Source organism: Pituophis catenifer, unplaced genomic scaffold, assembly GCF_029215685.1.
Source record: "Pituophis catenifer annectens isolate HBS135680 unplaced genomic scaffold, rPitCat1.0.hap2 SCAF_3, whole genome shotgun sequence".
NCBI lineage: Eukaryota > Metazoa > Chordata > Lepidosauria > Squamata > Colubridae > Pituophis > Pituophis catenifer.
The window spans coordinates 202,042,524-202,060,029 of record NW_027256883.1 but is presented as its reverse complement, the minus strand read 5'-3'; the positions used below and the strand labels follow the sequence as shown (position 1 = coordinate 202,060,029).

The 17,506-nt window shown below is 45.7% G+C and overlaps 1 protein-coding gene across 1 annotated transcript; it reads left to right on the top strand.

The window, feature by feature from the left end:
* The first annotated feature begins 345 nt into the window (after positions 1–345).
* LOC139314458 (cathepsin Z-like) lies at positions 346–13,654 on the top strand. Its single transcript, XM_070940093.1, has 6 exons — positions 346–585; positions 4,755–4,918; positions 8,261–8,440; positions 10,159–10,309; positions 11,545–11,707; positions 13,362–13,654. The coding sequence occupies exons 1-6, from the start codon at positions 440–442 to the stop codon at positions 13,473–13,475; spliced, it is 918 nt and encodes a 305-aa protein (XP_070796194.1). The 5' UTR covers positions 346–439; the 3' UTR covers positions 13,476–13,654.
* The last annotated feature ends 3,852 nt before the right edge of the window (positions 13,655–17,506 follow it).

Sequence of the window (17,506 nt, the reverse complement as noted above, 5' to 3'; positions counted from 1 at the left end):
TATACTATACATTTCTAATTAATTTCTGCACCTTTTATTCCTTCCTTAATTCTATCATTTATCCATTCGTACCATCTTCCCCACAGGAAGTTTCTCCTTAGTTCTAGGTTGCTTCTCTCCTTGATGAGATTCCACCCATTGCTTCTTGTCCTGCCCTCAGGTGCTTTGGAGGATAGCTTGACTCCCTCTTCTTTGTGGCAGCCCCTGAGAGATTGGAAGACTGCTAGCAAGTGAGCCGCGCGTGGGAGGGGGGCGGGAGGAGGAGGGGAAGGGAATCTAGAGAGAAACCGCGCGTGGGTGACCTTAAGCCTGCGTCCACACGTGTGTGTGTGTGTGTGTGTGTGTTTGTGTGACAGCCGCTGCTGTCATCCCCGCCCGGTACCCGGGCTTCCCTTATAAAGCAGCGGGCGGCCGGGGTGAACCATCGCCAGAAGCCACCATGCCGGCGCCTCGCCTGCCGCCGGTCCTCGCTCTGAGGCGGCTGCTGCTATTCCTGGGCGCCTGCGCCTCCCTCTCCGCCGCTCTCCACTTCCAGGAAGGGCAGAGCTGTCACAAGCCCTTGCCGCGCAAACTCGCCGGCCTCCGGTAAGGCAGCCGAGTCGCCATGCGGTCGCCCCCGGTTGCAATAGCGCGGCACAGGCTGCGGCTGCGGGCACCCCCGGGAGCGCAGCGCAGCGATGTCCGGCCACTCGGATCTGGTCCAAATCGGGCAAAAGGGCGCAAATGGGATGGGGAGGGTGGGGGGAGCGCGGAGAGGAGGAGTAACCCTCTCCTACAGGGAGGATGCTGGAGGGTGGGAGAGCGAGGGTGGGTCTCTGGTCCTGGGTCAGGTTTCTTCTGTCTCTCCGGAGGAACCACCCGTGGCCGAAAGGTGCCGCTCCCGGGCTGACTATATGGGCTGCTCGCTGTTTTGCCCCAGCTTTCGGCTGCAAAGGATGGAGATGAGATTGAGATTCCCCCGACTAGATCCCTCGTAATCCCCCTTAACCGGGTTAAGCGAGGCATTCGCACATCACGCTAAACTCGGTTGAATGGGTATGGGGTGGGGTGGGGAGGAGTTTAACACAGGGGTCTCCAACCTTGGCAACTTTTAAGACTTGTGGACTTCAACTCCCAGAGTTCCTCAGCCGGCAAAGCCGGCTGAGGAACTCTGGGAGTTGAAGTCCACAAGTCTTAAAAGTTGCCAAGGTTGGAGACCCCTGGTTTTAACATGCTGAGTCAGGTGTCAGCAACCTGCGGCTCCGGAGCCGCATGCAGCTCTTTGGACTCTCTGCTGTGGCTCCCTGTTAGGTGATCCCACCACTGGCTGGCCTCACCCCTCATCCTCCCCTCCCAGTCACTCCTCACCTGGCCTGAAAAGGTAAGGATGATGTGGGGGGGGGATGGAGAACCAGCTGGGCCAGAGACAGAAAGATACAGAGAGAGGGGGAGAGCCAGAGAGACATAGAGAGATGGGGAGGGGAGGGAAGGAGTCTTTAGTCTTTATTTGATTTATATACCGACCGCCCTACTCCCGAAGGACTCAGGGCGGTGAACAGCCAAACAATAAAATACATAAATACAAAATTTAAAAAAACAGAATAAAACCGAATTAAACAAATTTGGCCCAGACAGATTTAAAACACCCCAATCATTTAAAAACAGATTAAAATTTACGTATTAAAAGAGAAAAAGGGGAAAAAGATTAGGCCAGGCCTGCCTGGTGGAATAAAAAGGTCTTGAGAGCACGGCGGAAGGTGCGTAGATCCGGGATCCTCCGTATCTCCGGGAGGGGGAGCTTATTCCAGATAGTAGGTGCCCCCACAGAGAAGGCTCTCCCCCTGGAAGAGAGAGAAGGGTGAAAGAGATGTCAAAAGGGTTTTGTGGTTCCTGGTGTTTTTTAACAATCAGTTCTCTACCCTAATGACTGGCTCGGTAGGCTTGGCTTGGGGGGTGGGTGGGTCATGTGACTGGTGGAAGTGAGTGTCCTCGAGTTGGCCACTCCCACCCAGGTTTTGTGGCTCCTGCTGTTTTCTTTTCTGTGGGAAACCGGTTCAAATGGCTCTTTGACTGTTTAAGGTTGCAGACCTCTGTGCTGGGTGAACTCTGCCATTGGTTGCATCCCGGTGCTTCGTTTTGTGCAAGCGCGGCAACCCGAATCAAAGCATCTTGGGTGTGAATTCAGCTTTTCCAAGTCCAATTGTGCTTATTTTTAAGTAGAGGTGCATTAATCGGCAGAAGGGGAAACCGTTTGATGACAGCTGTGGAACGAATCTGAAAGCGGTTTGGTGCAATGGGTGTCAGAGCAAGGCAAGAGGCGTTGTGGGATTTGGTCTCCTCCTTCAAGAATCCAATCCAGCAGCATTTAGGATTTTTCAACCCCCAGCTGCGATCTTGGAAAGACTGTTTAATTTTTTATTCAAGGAGGCTTCCTGAAATGACATTGGTGCTATCTGAGCCTGGGAAACATTAAAGGATGGTGGGGAAGGGGAAAATACACGGAGGAAAAGGAGATTCGTAAAATGATGTTGGTTAAAAATAAAGCAAAATAAACAGATGAAAAACACTGGGCTATGTTGGCACATCCGTGTGGTTTTTGTGGCACCTTTAGAAGCGCTTTCCAATTCTGTGCTTGCAAGATGCCTTTTAAAAAAAAATTTCCTAGTTCAGAAATTCCTTGTTTAGTGATTGTCTCATTTAGTGACTATTTGCAGTGATGAAAAAGTCATTTTGCAACCAATCCTCACATTTGTCACCTTCAAGGGTCTGTGAACCAAAGGAAAGCAGAAGTCAGACCATAAGCACAGTTGTGGTTTCACTTAGCGACCACTTCCCTTAACGACCTAGTTGTCGCCCCCAACTGTGGTCAGTATAGCCTTGAGTCCTGGAATTTCCTCATGGAAATTCTCCCATGCAGCTATTTCTGTTGTTCTGCTCAGCTCTGCTCTGCTCAGATGGGAAATGAATAGACTAGTTATTTAGTTCCTTAGATATGATGTCCACATTTAATGATCAGCATCATTAAATACATTCAGAGAACAGGGTGGGTGTTTATGCTTGGGTTCATAAATTAATTTTGTGTGTCTCAGCACATCAGCAGAAGTCCTACTATAGCAGTGATGGCGAAACTTTTCGGCACCGAGTGCCCAAACTGGTACACACCCACACGCATGCATGCATATGTATGTGTTCATGCCAGCACGCCGGAAACCTGAAGACCAGCTGGCTGGCGCATGCATTTTGGGTCCTTTTCACAGCCGTTTTCAGGCTGTTTTTTGGGGCCAAAAATGGCCTGAAAAAGGCCCGGAAAAAGGCCTGGTTTGGGGGCATTTTTTGGGTGCCCCAGCACGTGTGAAGACCACATGTGCACAGGAAACCAGAAGAGCAGTTGGCACAGAGAGGGCTCTGCATGGCACCTCTGGCACACATGCTATAGGTTCGCCATCACAGTACTATAGAATATGTGTCAAATATCAAGGAATTCAACATAACGGATGTTCCCAAATATGGTACTTAACATTTGTTCCCTTTCATCATTGAGAAGGGAATCCGCCTTTCTACTTCGAGTAAGGAATAGCCCCCTCCCTCCTCTTCTGAGATAGGATTCATTTTCCCCCTTTTCATTATCTAATGACCCCTCTGACCTCCATTCTTTTTCTGTTTAGGACATAAGATTGTGACTCACAGTAAACAAAGTCAGGCATTCCTCCTTATCTGCTACTTGATAGGATTATGTGTTATCAAGTCAGGGTCAACTCTTGGTGACCACATGGATGAAACTTCTTCAGGATATTCTGTGTCCAACTTGGCCTTTCAGATCTTCCAACAATGCATCTTCTCTGCAATCACCATCCGTTTTGCTGTTGGTTGTCTCTTTATCTCTTCCCCTCCATTTTCCCCAGTGTTATGGACTTCTGAAAAGAGCCAGTTGTTCAAGATATGATAGCTTGAGTCTGTGGCTTCTTACTCAAGTGAGAACCCTAAATTGATTTGTCCTATGATCCATTTGTTTGCTTTCTTGGACAACCAGGGTATCTGCTCTTCCACCAGGATTAAATAGCCTGCCTGATCTTGTTAAACCAAAGTGCCCTATAGACAAGTTCTGGTATCCATGGGCTGCTTCCAGCTGATGGGTCGCAGGGAGCATTTTCTTACAGCACAAACATTGGGGAGATCCTGGACCTCATGCTGAAGTTCTCAGAAGAAGCTGGCCCAAAACTGGCTCCCAACATTATCATTATCACTTATCATGCCTGGTCCTCGTAAAGATCCTGGTTGATGCCAGAAAATTCTGGCTTTCTAAAGGTCTAAAAAAGAATTGTTCATTCTGTGCCTGAAGGTTGAGGTGTCCTCACCATCACCACTGACATAAGTGCAGTCATAAGATGATGATGATAAAGTGTAGTTTCATTATTGATAGTAAATGGGGCGACCAGAGCTTCCTGTCTGTGCCTGCTGCTGGCCCTGTTTGACTCACTTAGTTTGCTTTTTGCTTTTACACAAAACGCACACTTTTTGGTGTCACATCTTGGTCTTTGATACTTTTCTCTTTTGAGTAACTTCCCCATACATTTTGTAGCTTTTGTTATTGGCTTGCATGTCTGGAAGACAATAGAATCACGAGAAGCTTAAACACAATGGCCAGCTAAGTGGAAAAATGAGTAAAATCTTCCAGCGATGGTAAAATGCGTTATTCCCCTTTGCCCCACCCAAAATGGGGAAAAAAAGGATCAGTTGGTTCTCCCTTCTGACATTCTCATCTTTCCTCTTAACAGAACCTATCCTCGTCCTCATGAATATTTGGAGGTCTCAAAACTGCCCAAGAGTTGGGACTGGAGAAATAGAGATGGAGTCAATTATGCGAGCGCAACTCGAAACCAACACATTCCCCAATACTGTGGATCTTGCTGGGCTCACGGCAGCACCAGTGCTCTAGCAGGTAGGTGGTGGTTCTATACTGTGCTTGTCTTCTCCCTTATAAAGATACACTGTGCCTGAATATGGAGGCTCCCTTCCTGTCTATTATAGTTTAACCTTAGTCAATAGTGCTTTTCTCTGTGGGTTGGCTCCCAAATTGACTTTTGTCAGGGTGAAAGATCAAAACCGCATGTAAAGTTCCAATTAAATTAATGTGTTACTCAACATGCCTATGCACAAGAAACTTCTCAACTAATAGCACTACGTTGGTGTAAGATAAAAGGTCAACGGAGTTGAAGAGGGGTTGGTCTTAGTCTGTTTATGACTACGTAGAGATTCTAAACCGATTCCTCTTTTGATTCCACTCCCTTTTCTGCCATTCCTTCTCCTATATCTTTCTGTTCCCTTAAGCCTGCTCCCAATTTCCACCTGCTCTCCCATTTGTATAAATTTTCCCCAAGCCTAGTCTGAAGAGGTGAATTCTGTTTGATTCAAAGGTAATACCCATCGCTGGCTATTGGGGGCGAGTTATTGGCCCCCACGGATAGGGCTCGCAACTTGGGCGTCCTCCTGGATGCACGGCTGTCTTTAGAAGAGCATATGACGGCCGTGGCCAGGGGGGCTTTTTATCAGGTCCGCCTGATTCACCAGTTGCGTCCCTTTCTGGATAGGGATTCCTTACGCACAGTCACTCAGGCACTCGTCACTTCCCGCCTGGACTACTGTAATGCTCTCTACATGGGGCTCCCCTTGAGGAGTACCCGGAGGCTCCAACTGGTGCAGAATGCGGCCGCGCGGGGGATTATGGGAGCGAGGGGGTCGCTCCCATGTGACACCTCTCCTGCGTGAGCTGCATTGGCTTCCAGTGGTCTTCCGGGTGCGCTTCAAGGTGTTGGTTACCACCTTTAAAGCGCTCCATGGCATAGGACCTGGGTACTTGCGGGACCACCTTCTGCCGCCGATAGCCTCCCACCGTCCAGTACGCTCCCACAGAGAGGGACTCCTCAGGGTGCCGTCGGCCAGGCAATGTCGGCTGGCGACCTCCAGGGGGAGGGCCTTCTCTGTGGCAGCCCCCGCCCTCTGGAACGATTTGCCCCCGGAGATACGAAGGATATCGGATCTTCGGGTCTTTCGCCGAGCCCTGAAAACTCTTCTTTTCCAGCAAGCAGGGCTGGCGTGAACCCCGCCCCCCTTTTTTAGTTTTTAATGGTTATTAATTGTTTAGTTTTAATTTGTTAATGGGTTTTAATTCGCACTGTTTTAATTCAGGCCAAAGTATATAATTCTTTTAATTAATTTTAAATTTTGTATTGTTATGTATTTTAGTTTTGGCTGTGCACCGCCCTGAGTCCACTAGGAGAAGGGCGGTATATAAATTGAATAAATAAATAATAAATAAATAAAGGTAACTGTTGTAATCCGGGATGGGGTTTATCAGTGCCTGTTATGGAGTAGGAACAGGGATATGCAGCTTTGGGTCTGTGGCAGTGGTGGGTTTCTACCAGTTCACCGCGGTTTGGGCGAACCAGTATTGGCGGTGGTGGGAGGCTCCACCCACCTGCCGGAAGTCATCACGGATGCCTTGTGCATGCGCAGAAAGGACCGCGAGCAAGCGAGACGAGAGCGCACGCACGCACACTCCTGGTTCTGAACTGGTAGAGAAGTGGAACCCACTACTGATCTATGACTAGCTCGGCGAAGAGGTTGTAAAAAAATGCTTTCAAAAGGCTCTGACGATCCCAGCTGAGTTGCCTGATCAGCAGAGGCAAAGACTAACTCCCCACGGCTTCTCCTTAAATTACTCCATCCCAGCTGTTCCCTGTGAGGAGGGATGGGGCAACCTCCTCCTGAATAGCCTTGCAACCCTTCTCTGGGCTTGCCTAAGCTCTGCTGTCCTTGCCCTTGGATCAGTGGAGGAGGCAGCTGTTCCTCATCAGAGGAGATCCCCTGCCTATCAGTACCACTGTCTGTCAGCAGCCCATCCTCCCCTGTATCTGTGAAGGCAGGCAGCTCTCCGTCTGGTCAACCACCTCCCCCAATGCCTGAGGGACCCAGGACAGCATCGTCCTCAGCCCCTGGCCTCTCCAAACACGCCAAGGGAGACGTCCTATCCCTTTTGGATGGTCTACTTCCAGCTCTTCCTCCGATGGAGCCACGACAGACCTTGTGCTGGATTGGTACGGCTCACCATCAGGGCCAGCACAACTTCATTCCCACCTCCACCCCTGTCCTTCCCCCACATTCCAATCTCTCCCCTCCCACCCCCCCCCCCCAGCTCAAAAGTCAGGCTGGCAAGATGCAATGTGAAGCTAGAAGCTGAACTGCAGCCACGACACATTGCAAATCGTGGCCCATTGTAAATCTGTGGGATGCTGCAAATGGCTATAAATGCAGGCTGGTTTCCAAGCACCTAAAATGCAATCATATGCCCACAGGGGTGGGGTGGGGTGGACATTGGAACTTCAAATCCAGGTAATAAGTACTTTTTTGTGGGTCCATTATTACGTAGCATCCAGTCATAATTCGAGGACTACCTGCAATTCTTTAGTAAGAAATAGCCAAGGGAAGAATTTTGAAAAAGTCAAAATGATGGTTGCAAGTGCTTGATTGAAGTCCTACCTCTTGTAAAAAAAAAAGGGGGGGGGGAGGGGGCTTTGATCAGATAAGTGAATATTTGGTCCCTTTCTAGGCCTGCCATCATGGGAATGGTTCCATAACAATGGCCCAGCATTGTTCTTAGAAAGTAAAAGTATCCCATGGGAGGATGTCATTGGGATCATTACCAGGGGTGAAATGCTCCCGGTTCAGACCGGATCACTCGATCCGGTAGCGATGGAGGCGGGTGGTTTGGAGAACCGGTAGCAAAAATCCCTGCCCCCCCTCCCCATGCCCAGCTGAGCGGCGCGATCATCAGAGGCTTTTTTTTCTTTTAAATGGCTCTGACGATCCCAGCTGAGTTGTCTGATCGGCAGAGGCTTTTTAAAAAACCCTCTGCTGATCAGGCAACTCAGCTGGGATCGTCAGAGCCTTTTGAAAGCATTTTTTTACAACCTCTTCGCCGAAGAGGTTGTAGAAAAAATGGTTTTAAAAGTAAAAAAAAAAAAAAATTGGCCACGCCCACCCAGTCACATTACCCACCACCACCAAGCCACGCCCACAGAACCGGTAGTAACAAATTTTAGATTTCACCACTGTTCATTACCTTGGAAATCCACCCGGACATAGTTTCAAAGACAAAATGGGCCCCTTATCCCCCAAAGGCTGGCTGTTCCCTTTTTCCCCAGAAGAAAGCACCCCTCAACGTCCATAATGCTAAAGGCCCCAACTCATGTCATTCACCAACCACCTGCTCCTTTTCTCTCAGATCGCATCAACATCAAGAAGAAAGGCACCTGGCCTTCTGCTTACCTCTCCGTTCAGAATGTCATTGACTGCGCCCAAGCAGGGACCTGTCACGGTGGAGACCACGTAGGCGTATGGGCGTATGCTCACCAGCATGGCATCCCTGATGAGACCTGCAACAACTACCAGGCAAAAGATCAAAGTGAGAGCATGGGGCAGCCCTGACCCTAACCCTCTCCTGTTGCAACTTGAAAATTTGCTCACCTCTGCATCTCCATCCTTGGATCTCCATGTGTTAATGTGAAGTTCTGCAGATAGGAGTCAGCTCCAAGGGGCCTTCATCTCCATCTCACCCATAGAAGCTTTGATGTAGCCCTCCATTGCAAGGTGGTTAGAAAGAATAGGGGAGGCTTCTATGATACCAAAGGTCTCCACGTATTTTAGATGTATCATAGCTACCAAGCTTTCTGAGTCATGATCAGGTATGATACTCTTGGAAGTATCTGTGGAATAGCTTTCTCCCACCAGTTTGATGTAGAGATTAAGGTGCTAGATTAGAAACCAGGACACCCAGAGTGCTAGTTTTCCCTTAGGCCTGGAAGCAGCTGGGTGACTTTAGGCCAGTCACTTTCAGCTCAACCCACCTAATGGAGTGGTTGTTGTTGGGAATATAGGAGGTAGGAGTATTTGGTATGCCTGGTGCCTTGGGATGCACGAAATAGGATATACATCTAACAAAAAAAAAAGGATTCAGGATAACATTTAGAAATTTTAGACAAATTTCCAGCCTACATCAACAACATCTGGTGCAGGTATATAGAGATCATTTCCATAGAGTATTTAAGAAAAATATATTTTCTTGTTTTATTCAGATAGAGCTCTGATAGCTATATATAGTTAAATATATATTTAAAGAAAAGATATCTGCTGCGAACTCCACCTAGGTGTCAGGAAGAGCATCTGGCCAGGAAACTTTCAGCTCAATCTGACTCCACTCCAAATAAAATATATATTATACCGGTATATATTATATACATATATTATATATAACAAATATATATATATATATATTTGTAACAATATATATATATAACAACCCTTTAATCCCTTTTATTCAGAGATGATTGATAGATGATATAGACAGACAGATAGCAATAGCACTTAGACTTATATACTGCTTCACAGTGCTTTTAAAGCCCTCTCTAAGCGGTTTACAGAGTCAGCATATTGCCCTCAACAATCTCATTTTACCCACCTCGGAAGGATGGAAGGCTGAGTCAACCTTGAGCCGGTGAGATTTGAACTGCCAAATTGCAGGCAGCCAGCAGGCAGCAGAAGTAGCCTGCAGTACTGCACTCTGACCACTGTGCCACCGTGGCTCATGATAGATATATATAGATATATATATAGAGAGAGATGATAGCTAGCTAGCTAGTCTATCATCTATCTATATCTACCAGATAGGTAGATATAGATAGATGATAGACAGACAGACAGATTTAAATATATGTCCTGAGAACTACTTGAATAAATTCTGCAATTTTCTTGAATATTGGAAGTGCTTTGCCATTGCAGCCTTCTTCCTAGGGCTGAGAGAGAGGTGACATCCAGCTGACTTTGTGCCTAAAGTAGGACTAGAACGCAAGATCTCCCAGTTTCTAGTCTAATGCCTTGACCACTGCACCAAACTGGCCCTCATCAGTTTTTAGCTTTTTACATGAAACTATTTATTTGTTATATTTATATTTGCCACTTTCAATAGGGGGTGGGGGGCTGATTCCTTTTGAAGCCAAGTAGGAGGTGATTCCTGGATGAAAAATCACTACCTCAGGTACAACAAGCAGGACAGCATTTCATTGTTCTCATCTTTGGGGGAGAAAGGCAATTTTCTGGTACCAAAATTCTTTTTGGTTTTCACAGAGTGCAAGAAATTTAACCAATGTGGAACGTGTACTACCTTCGGGGAATGCCACGTAATAAAAAATTACACCCTCTGGAAAGTGGGAGATTATGGAACTCTCAGCGGTCGAGAGAAAATGATGGCAGAAATCTATGCAAATGGACCCATCAGGTAACGCGATGAAAGCTTTATGCTAAATCTCAAGGTCAGTGTTTCTCACACCTTCACAAGTTTAAGATAGGATGGCTGGGAAACTCTGGGAGTTGAAGTCCACACATCTTAAACTTCAAGGTTGAAAAACACTGAACTAGGTACAGAAGCCTGCACGTAATAGATTTTTTCAGTTGATCTATTATAATTTTTTGTATGGGATGCCTTTGGATAAGTGTTGATTGCTGGAGACTGCCTGGATTAGTCCCTGCACTTTTCTTGGCAAGATTTCAGAAGTGGTTTGCCATTGCCTGCTCTCTGGGCAGGGCTGGGCTTCAAAAATTTTAGCAAGGGGTTCTCTGCCCAGTTGCTGGGTGGATGTGAGCATGGTGGGCGTGGCCTAGTCAGCCTCCTGCACCACGATGTGGGGGGGGAGGCGTTTTTGGCATCCCCAGGCGCCGGAAGCTTTCCTCGAGCCTCCAGGAGGGCGAAAACAGCCTCCCCAGGCTCCAGAGGCCCTCTGGAGGCCTTCCTGAACTTTAGACCCATTTTTTGCCCTCTCCGAGCCTCCGTGCACGTCCTGCACTTACCTGCATCCAAAACGGGCCGCATGGGGACTCCTGGAAGGGGAGGGGCAGGATGGGCGGGGCCAGCCAGGAGTGGGATTTGGGGGTTCTCCGAACTGCAAAGAATTCTAGTTAGAGATTCTCCCGAACCCCTGCGAACCCCCAGCAGCCCATCCCTGTCTCTGGGGCTGAGAGAGAGGGGCTGACCCAAGGTCACCCAGCTGGCTTTCTGCCTAAGGTGAGTCACACTGAACATGGTCCAGTTTGGGTCAGTTTTTCAAGAGTTATCCTGCTAATAGAGGGAATCTTTTTATGTATTTTCTTTCAAATATCCCAACAAGTTGGAAAGAATAAAACCATTGTGGAAGAAACCTTTTCTGTGTTATTGTCAAGAAAACTGTAAGGACAGGTCCATATTGTTCTCCAGTGACAAACCCAACTTCTTCAAGTCTATTTTTTTCCCCTTCTTGCAAAGATCCAGCGTCTGAGTTCCCATGGCTAAGGATGGACTTAAACCTTAAAGTAACCTGACATCCGAGTTGCTGCACTACACAGCCTCTCACTAAATCTGACCAAAATCAGGCTTTGTGGTTGGAGAGTGGTCCTTCTCTTCACGATGTTGTCTAAAGCTGCTCATTTCAGTAGTTTTTATCCTGAAGATTTTATTTCTTGCTTTTTGTTTTTACTTAGTTGTGGGATCATGGCCACTTCCAAACTGGATGCGTACACTGGAGGCCTGTATGAAGAATTCAGTATCTTGCCTATGATAAACCATATTGTCTCTGTTGCTGGTTGGGGGATAGAAAATGGAACAGAGTATTGGATTGTTCGGAATTCTTGGGGAGATCCCTGGGTAAGGAAGACAGGATACATCAATCTATATTATTGCTTTTTAAAGATCTAGCTGAATGGGCAAAGTTCCCTGCTTGGTATAGCAGGCTATGAGCGTTCCAGCTGTGAAATGTACCAACAAGTTACATAGGGGCAGGGTTTAGTTACCATACTTTTTGGAGGATAAGACGCACTACCCCCCCCCCCTCAAAAGAGGGTGGAAATGTTGGTGTGTCTTATACACTGAATATAGCTATTTTTTGCCTCCCGAAACCCCACCCCACATGTCCCATTTTTGCCAAAAACAGGCCTGTTTTTCACAAAAACGAGGCATGCAGAGGGTTTGGGAGGCCTGCACAGTGCTCCTGGGGCTGGGGAGGGCACGAATGCGACACGTGGGGGGTTTGGGAGGCCAAAAATGGGCCCATTTTCTTTTGGCCTCCCAAACCCCCCCACGAGTAACTTTTTTGCCTTCCCCAGCCCCCAGGAGCACTCTGCAGGCTTTCCAAACGCTCTGCATCAGTGGTGGGTTGCTCCTGGTTTGCACCGGTTCGCAAGAACCGGTAGTAAAAATTTGTAGTAGTTCTGAGAACTGGTAATAACATTGGCTGGCCCCTGAACCAGTCCTTGGCCTGGTCGCTGCTCGCTTACCCCGCCTACCTCATCAGAGGCTTTTTTTTTTTTTTTACTTTTAAAAACATTTTTTTCTACAACCTCTTCGGCCGAAAAAATGCTTTTAAAAGTAAAAAAAAAAAAGCCTCTGATGATCGTGCAACTCAGCTGGGATCGTCAGAGGCTCCTAAAAGCATTTTTTTCTGCAACCTCTTAATGTTGTAGAAAAAATGCTTTTAAAAGTAAAAAAAAAAAAAAAAAAGTTGGCCACGCCCACCCAGTCACATTACCCCCCCCCACCAAGCCACGCCCACAAAATAAGCCATGCCCATAGAACCAGTAGTAAAAATTTTTAGAACCCACCCCTGCTCTGCATGCCCCGTTTTTGTGAACAACGGGATGCGCGGATGGTTTGGGAGGCCTGCAGGGTGCTCCTGGGGGCCGGAGAGGAAAAACTATTTTTTTTTCTTATTTTCTTCTTCCAAATCTTGGTGTGTTTTATAATCCGGTGCGTCTTATAGTACAAAAATATGGTAAATTTTTATGGATAGTCCTCAACTTACAACTATGCATTCAAAGTTACAATGGCACTAAAATTACAACCAATTTTCACACTTATGGCCATCACAGCATTCCCCCATGGTCATGTGATTTGGGCAACCAGCATTTATTTATAATGGTTGCAATTTCTGGGTCAGATAATCCTGTGACCTTCTCAGATGGCTTCTGACAAGCAGGGTCAATAGGGGAAACTGGATTCCCTTAATGACTGCATGATTCACTTAACAACTACAGTGATTGGCTTAATAGACTTGTGGCAAAAAGGTTGTAAAATCAGAGTGACTCACTTAACAACAGAAATTCTGGTCCCAATTGTGGTTATGTTATTTCATTATTGCGGTGTAGGAAAAGTTACTTCTTGATTAGATGTAATTTTATACCTCATACCCAACTGCTCTATTTTATCTTACACGCAGCTCATGATTTGAAATATTTTTGGGCTGCCACCTTAACACAAGAACTTAATGCTCTTCCATGAATGGGTGCAACTTAATGTCTTTCAGGGAGAACGTGGCTGGCTTCGGATCGTGACCAGTGCATATAAAGATGGAGAAGGAAAATACTACAACTTGGCTTTGGAAGATGAGTGTGCTTATGGAGACCCAATACTTCTTTGAATTTGCCTCTGCACTTTCTTCACTGGTGCTTTTGGAAACTTTGATATAAAAGAAAATAATCTTGCAAAATGCACTCTTCTTAAGAAAGGGGCAGTGCTATTCAGTAGCATTTGCTGATGGAGTATCACCATAATTTAATTTTTCTTTTTACTGATGAATAAAGATAAAGGTTTCTCCTGTCCAGTTGTTGACAGACTCTAGGGAGAGGTGCTTGTCTCATTTTCCGCTGTAGGAACCCGTTGTCCAGGGACATTTTCTGTGGTCATGTGGCCAGAATGACTTTACACCAAGGCACATGGAGTGCTGTTACTTTTCCACTGAAGTGGTACCTATTTATCTACTCACATTTGCATGTTTTCTAGACTCTAGAAAGAGTGCAGAGAAGAGCAACAAAGATGATTAGGGGACTGGAGGCTAAAACATATAAAGAACGGTTGCTGAATTGGGTATGTCTAGTTTAATGAAAAGAAGGACTGGGGAAACATGATAGCAGTGTTCCAATATCTCAGGGGCTGCCACAAAGAAAAGGGAGTTAAGCTATTCTCCAAAGCACCTGAGGTCAGGGCAAGAAGCAATGGGTGGAAACTAATCAAGGAGAGAAACAACTTAGAACTAAGAAGAAATTTCCTGACAGAACAATTAATCATTGGAACAACTTGCCTCCAGAAGTTGTGAATGCTCCAACACTGGAAGTTTTTAAGAAGAGATTGGATAACTATTTATCTGAAATGCTAGTGTTTCCTGCCTAAGCAGGGGGTTGGACTAGAAGACCTCCAAGGTCCCTTCCAACTCTGTTATTCTATTCTATTCTGTTCTGTTCTGTTCTATTCTATTCTATTCTATTCTATTCTATTCTATTCTATTCTATTCTATTCTATTCTATTCTATTCTATTCTATTCTATTCTATTCTTTTTTCAAACTGCTAGGTGGGTAGGAACTGGGCCAAGTAACGGAAGCTCATCCCATCATGCGGTGCTTGGGTCTTGAACTGCCAGCCTTCTGATTGACAAACTTAGCATCTGAACTGCTAGGTTACCAATATCTACTCCCAGCTGGACATCTGATCATTTGGCACACAGAAAATAAATGCCAGAAAGTTTCCTTTCTTCTTGAAAGTATTCATGAGCTGTCATCTATGCTTTGGCAAAATGAGGTTACATTTGATGCTGGGGTGAGTGTTTTAAACACTCAAAACAGCTGAATCACCTTTAAATTGATGCCTCTAATTCTAGGGGATGGAGTTGGCAAATTAAAGAGTGGAGCCAAAAGAGTGGGATTTGTATTGACTTCCTCTTAATGAACACTTTCCCCCTCTTTCCTATTACATGGCCATAATTATGGTACCCACATCTTTCTAGTGCTTACCTTTTATATTAGTTTTCTAACAAAATTGAGAAAAATGGGACTGTATTTAGAAGAGCTGTTGTAAAAGGAGAAAGTTGACATTAGAGCAGTGTTTCTCAACCTTGGCAACTTTAAGATGTGTGGGCTTCAACTCCCAGAATTCCACTGCCAGCATGTCAAGGTTGAGAAATATTGCTATACAGTGGAAAGAAGAAAAGATTACATCAAAACAGATATATCTCCTTCATCACTACTGTATATTTCCAATCTATGATTTAATCCCATATTCTGAAAACTTTTCAGGAGTTGGATTTGTGCAATACTGTAATATAAGATTGAGTTTGGAGGTGTCCCTCTGCATTCTGCTTTGACTGGGCCCCACTTGAAATAGTGCAACCAAATTCTGGACACTGCAAACTGAAGATATGACGAACTGGAACCAAATTCAGAGAAGTACTATATCAAGCTGGTGACAAGACTGAGTATTGAATCTTATGAGGGACGCTAAGTGAATTAGGTGTGCTTAGTGCAGAAGAATTGACTTAATGAAAAATACGATGGCACTCTTCAAATATCTGAAGAGTTGCCTTATAAGAGAACAAGGGGACTTGTTCTCCAATACCTGGACAAGAATATCACAACAGGCATGTTGAAAATGCAGGTGAGTCAATTCATGTTCAATTGGATAGTCATTTGTCCAGAATGTCATAGAGCAGGGCTGTTAAACTCCCAGCCCGCCGGATGCGTTACGTGCTGGCCATGCCCACGCCCAGTTTAGCGAAGGACAAAAAAGTCCCGATACGTCCCGATACGTAAGTTTGACACCCCTAGTATAGGTTCTCCTGCCTGAGTAAGATTTGGACTAGAAGACCTCCAAGGTCCCTTCCAACTGTTCTTATGAGGAACATTTTTTACATTGAGAGCTGACAATCAATGGAACAGGTGAGTCCAGGAATTTTTCTGTTCCTCCTCACTGAAGGCTCTTCAGCTACTATTCCTTTTATACCAGGCTAAAGCTTAGGATGTTATTCAACCCAGTACAGTACCAAGAACAGTAGAATATCAAAATAGATTATGGAACAGCCTCCTCTATAAAATCCGGTGGGTTCCAATACTCTTGGATTGGAAACTCCAACTATTTGGCTTTCCCCCACAGGCCCTTGCCAGGATGTTAGATGAACCCAATACTGTCTAGGAAAGGTTTGGGTCCTACATCCCAAGATTGTAAGTCATGACGGTGATAAAACAGGTCACCCACATGACTGATCCGATTTCATAACCCTTTTTTGCGCAGGCATTGTTCACTGTGGGCCAGTTTAGCCAAAACCCAAAAGTATATGACAGCTTTTGGCAAAAACGTCTTAAAATGTAGTCATATTTGTGGGATGCTAGCTCTGAGTGCCCAAAATAGTCATATTTTAATTTAATTTGATTTATAATTTGATTTATATGCCGCCCTTCTCCGGAGACTCAGGGCGGTTTACAATGTGCTAAGCAATGTGCTAAATCATATGATTGCAGGGACAGCAGCTATCAAAACCGAATCCCTGGGGAGGTCCATCATAACTTCAAAGTGACCAGATGTAAATTGAGGATTACTGGCCTGATAAATTTATTATTTATTTATTTATTGGTTCGATTTATATGCCGCCCTTCTCCGGAGACTCAGGGTGGCTTACAATGCATTAAGCAATAGCCTTCATACTTTTGTATATACCTGCTTAGTAAGGCTTTCGGCCCCCCCAAGTGGTGTTCTTTTTTATACAAAGTCAGCTTATTGCCCCCACAATCTGGGTCCTCATTTTACCTACCTCGAAAGGATGGAAGGCTGAGTCAACCTTGAGCCTGGTGAGATTTGAACTCGCAGTAATTGCAGGCAGCTGGCAGCTAAGTGCTACTTAATAGCACTTTAGTCTACTGCACCACCAAGGCTTTAATTCTTTTTTAAATAAATAATAAATAAATAAATAAATAAAATAAAGTTTATTATCATTGTACGTGTATACACAGTATATCCATACAACGAAATTCACATAACACCCAGAGACCAGACCCAATTCACATGACAATCCCCAGACACCCTCCCACCCACCAAAAATTCCCCACCCCCTAAAACCACCCAAGCATCCACACAACAGAGCAAGTAATGCTGTCCAACATCTCACTGATGGTGGCCCTTTAGTTCATTGTTGGGTGCAATTATAGCACTGGGATAAAAACTATTCAGAAAACTTTAATTTAATATAGTGTTTTTAAAATATTTGTTGCTAGCAATCTACAATTCATATGTAAGATGGATGGCCAAATAAAATATACACATTTAGAGAGACACTACATTATACATTCTATGCCAGGAGTGTGAAACTCAAGGCCCGGGGGCTGGATCCGGCCTGCGGGGTGCTTAGATCTGGCCCGTGGGGCTGCCTTGGAAACAGCGAAGGACCGGCCTATGGTGCCGGTGAAAACAACTTGGGAGGGGGGGACGTTCCCCCCCCCAGCTCCATTTTCGCTGACAGAGGGTTTCAGGAGGCCGTCGCAACTGGAAACAGAGCTCACTAGGACTGTGTCTGGCCCACTGAGCTCTGTTTTCTGGATCGATGGTCTGGATCGATGGTCTTTCAAAGTTTCTGCTACTTTGAACTTCTGCCGCCTTCTGTGTATTTTTTTGGCCAGGTGATTCATTTTT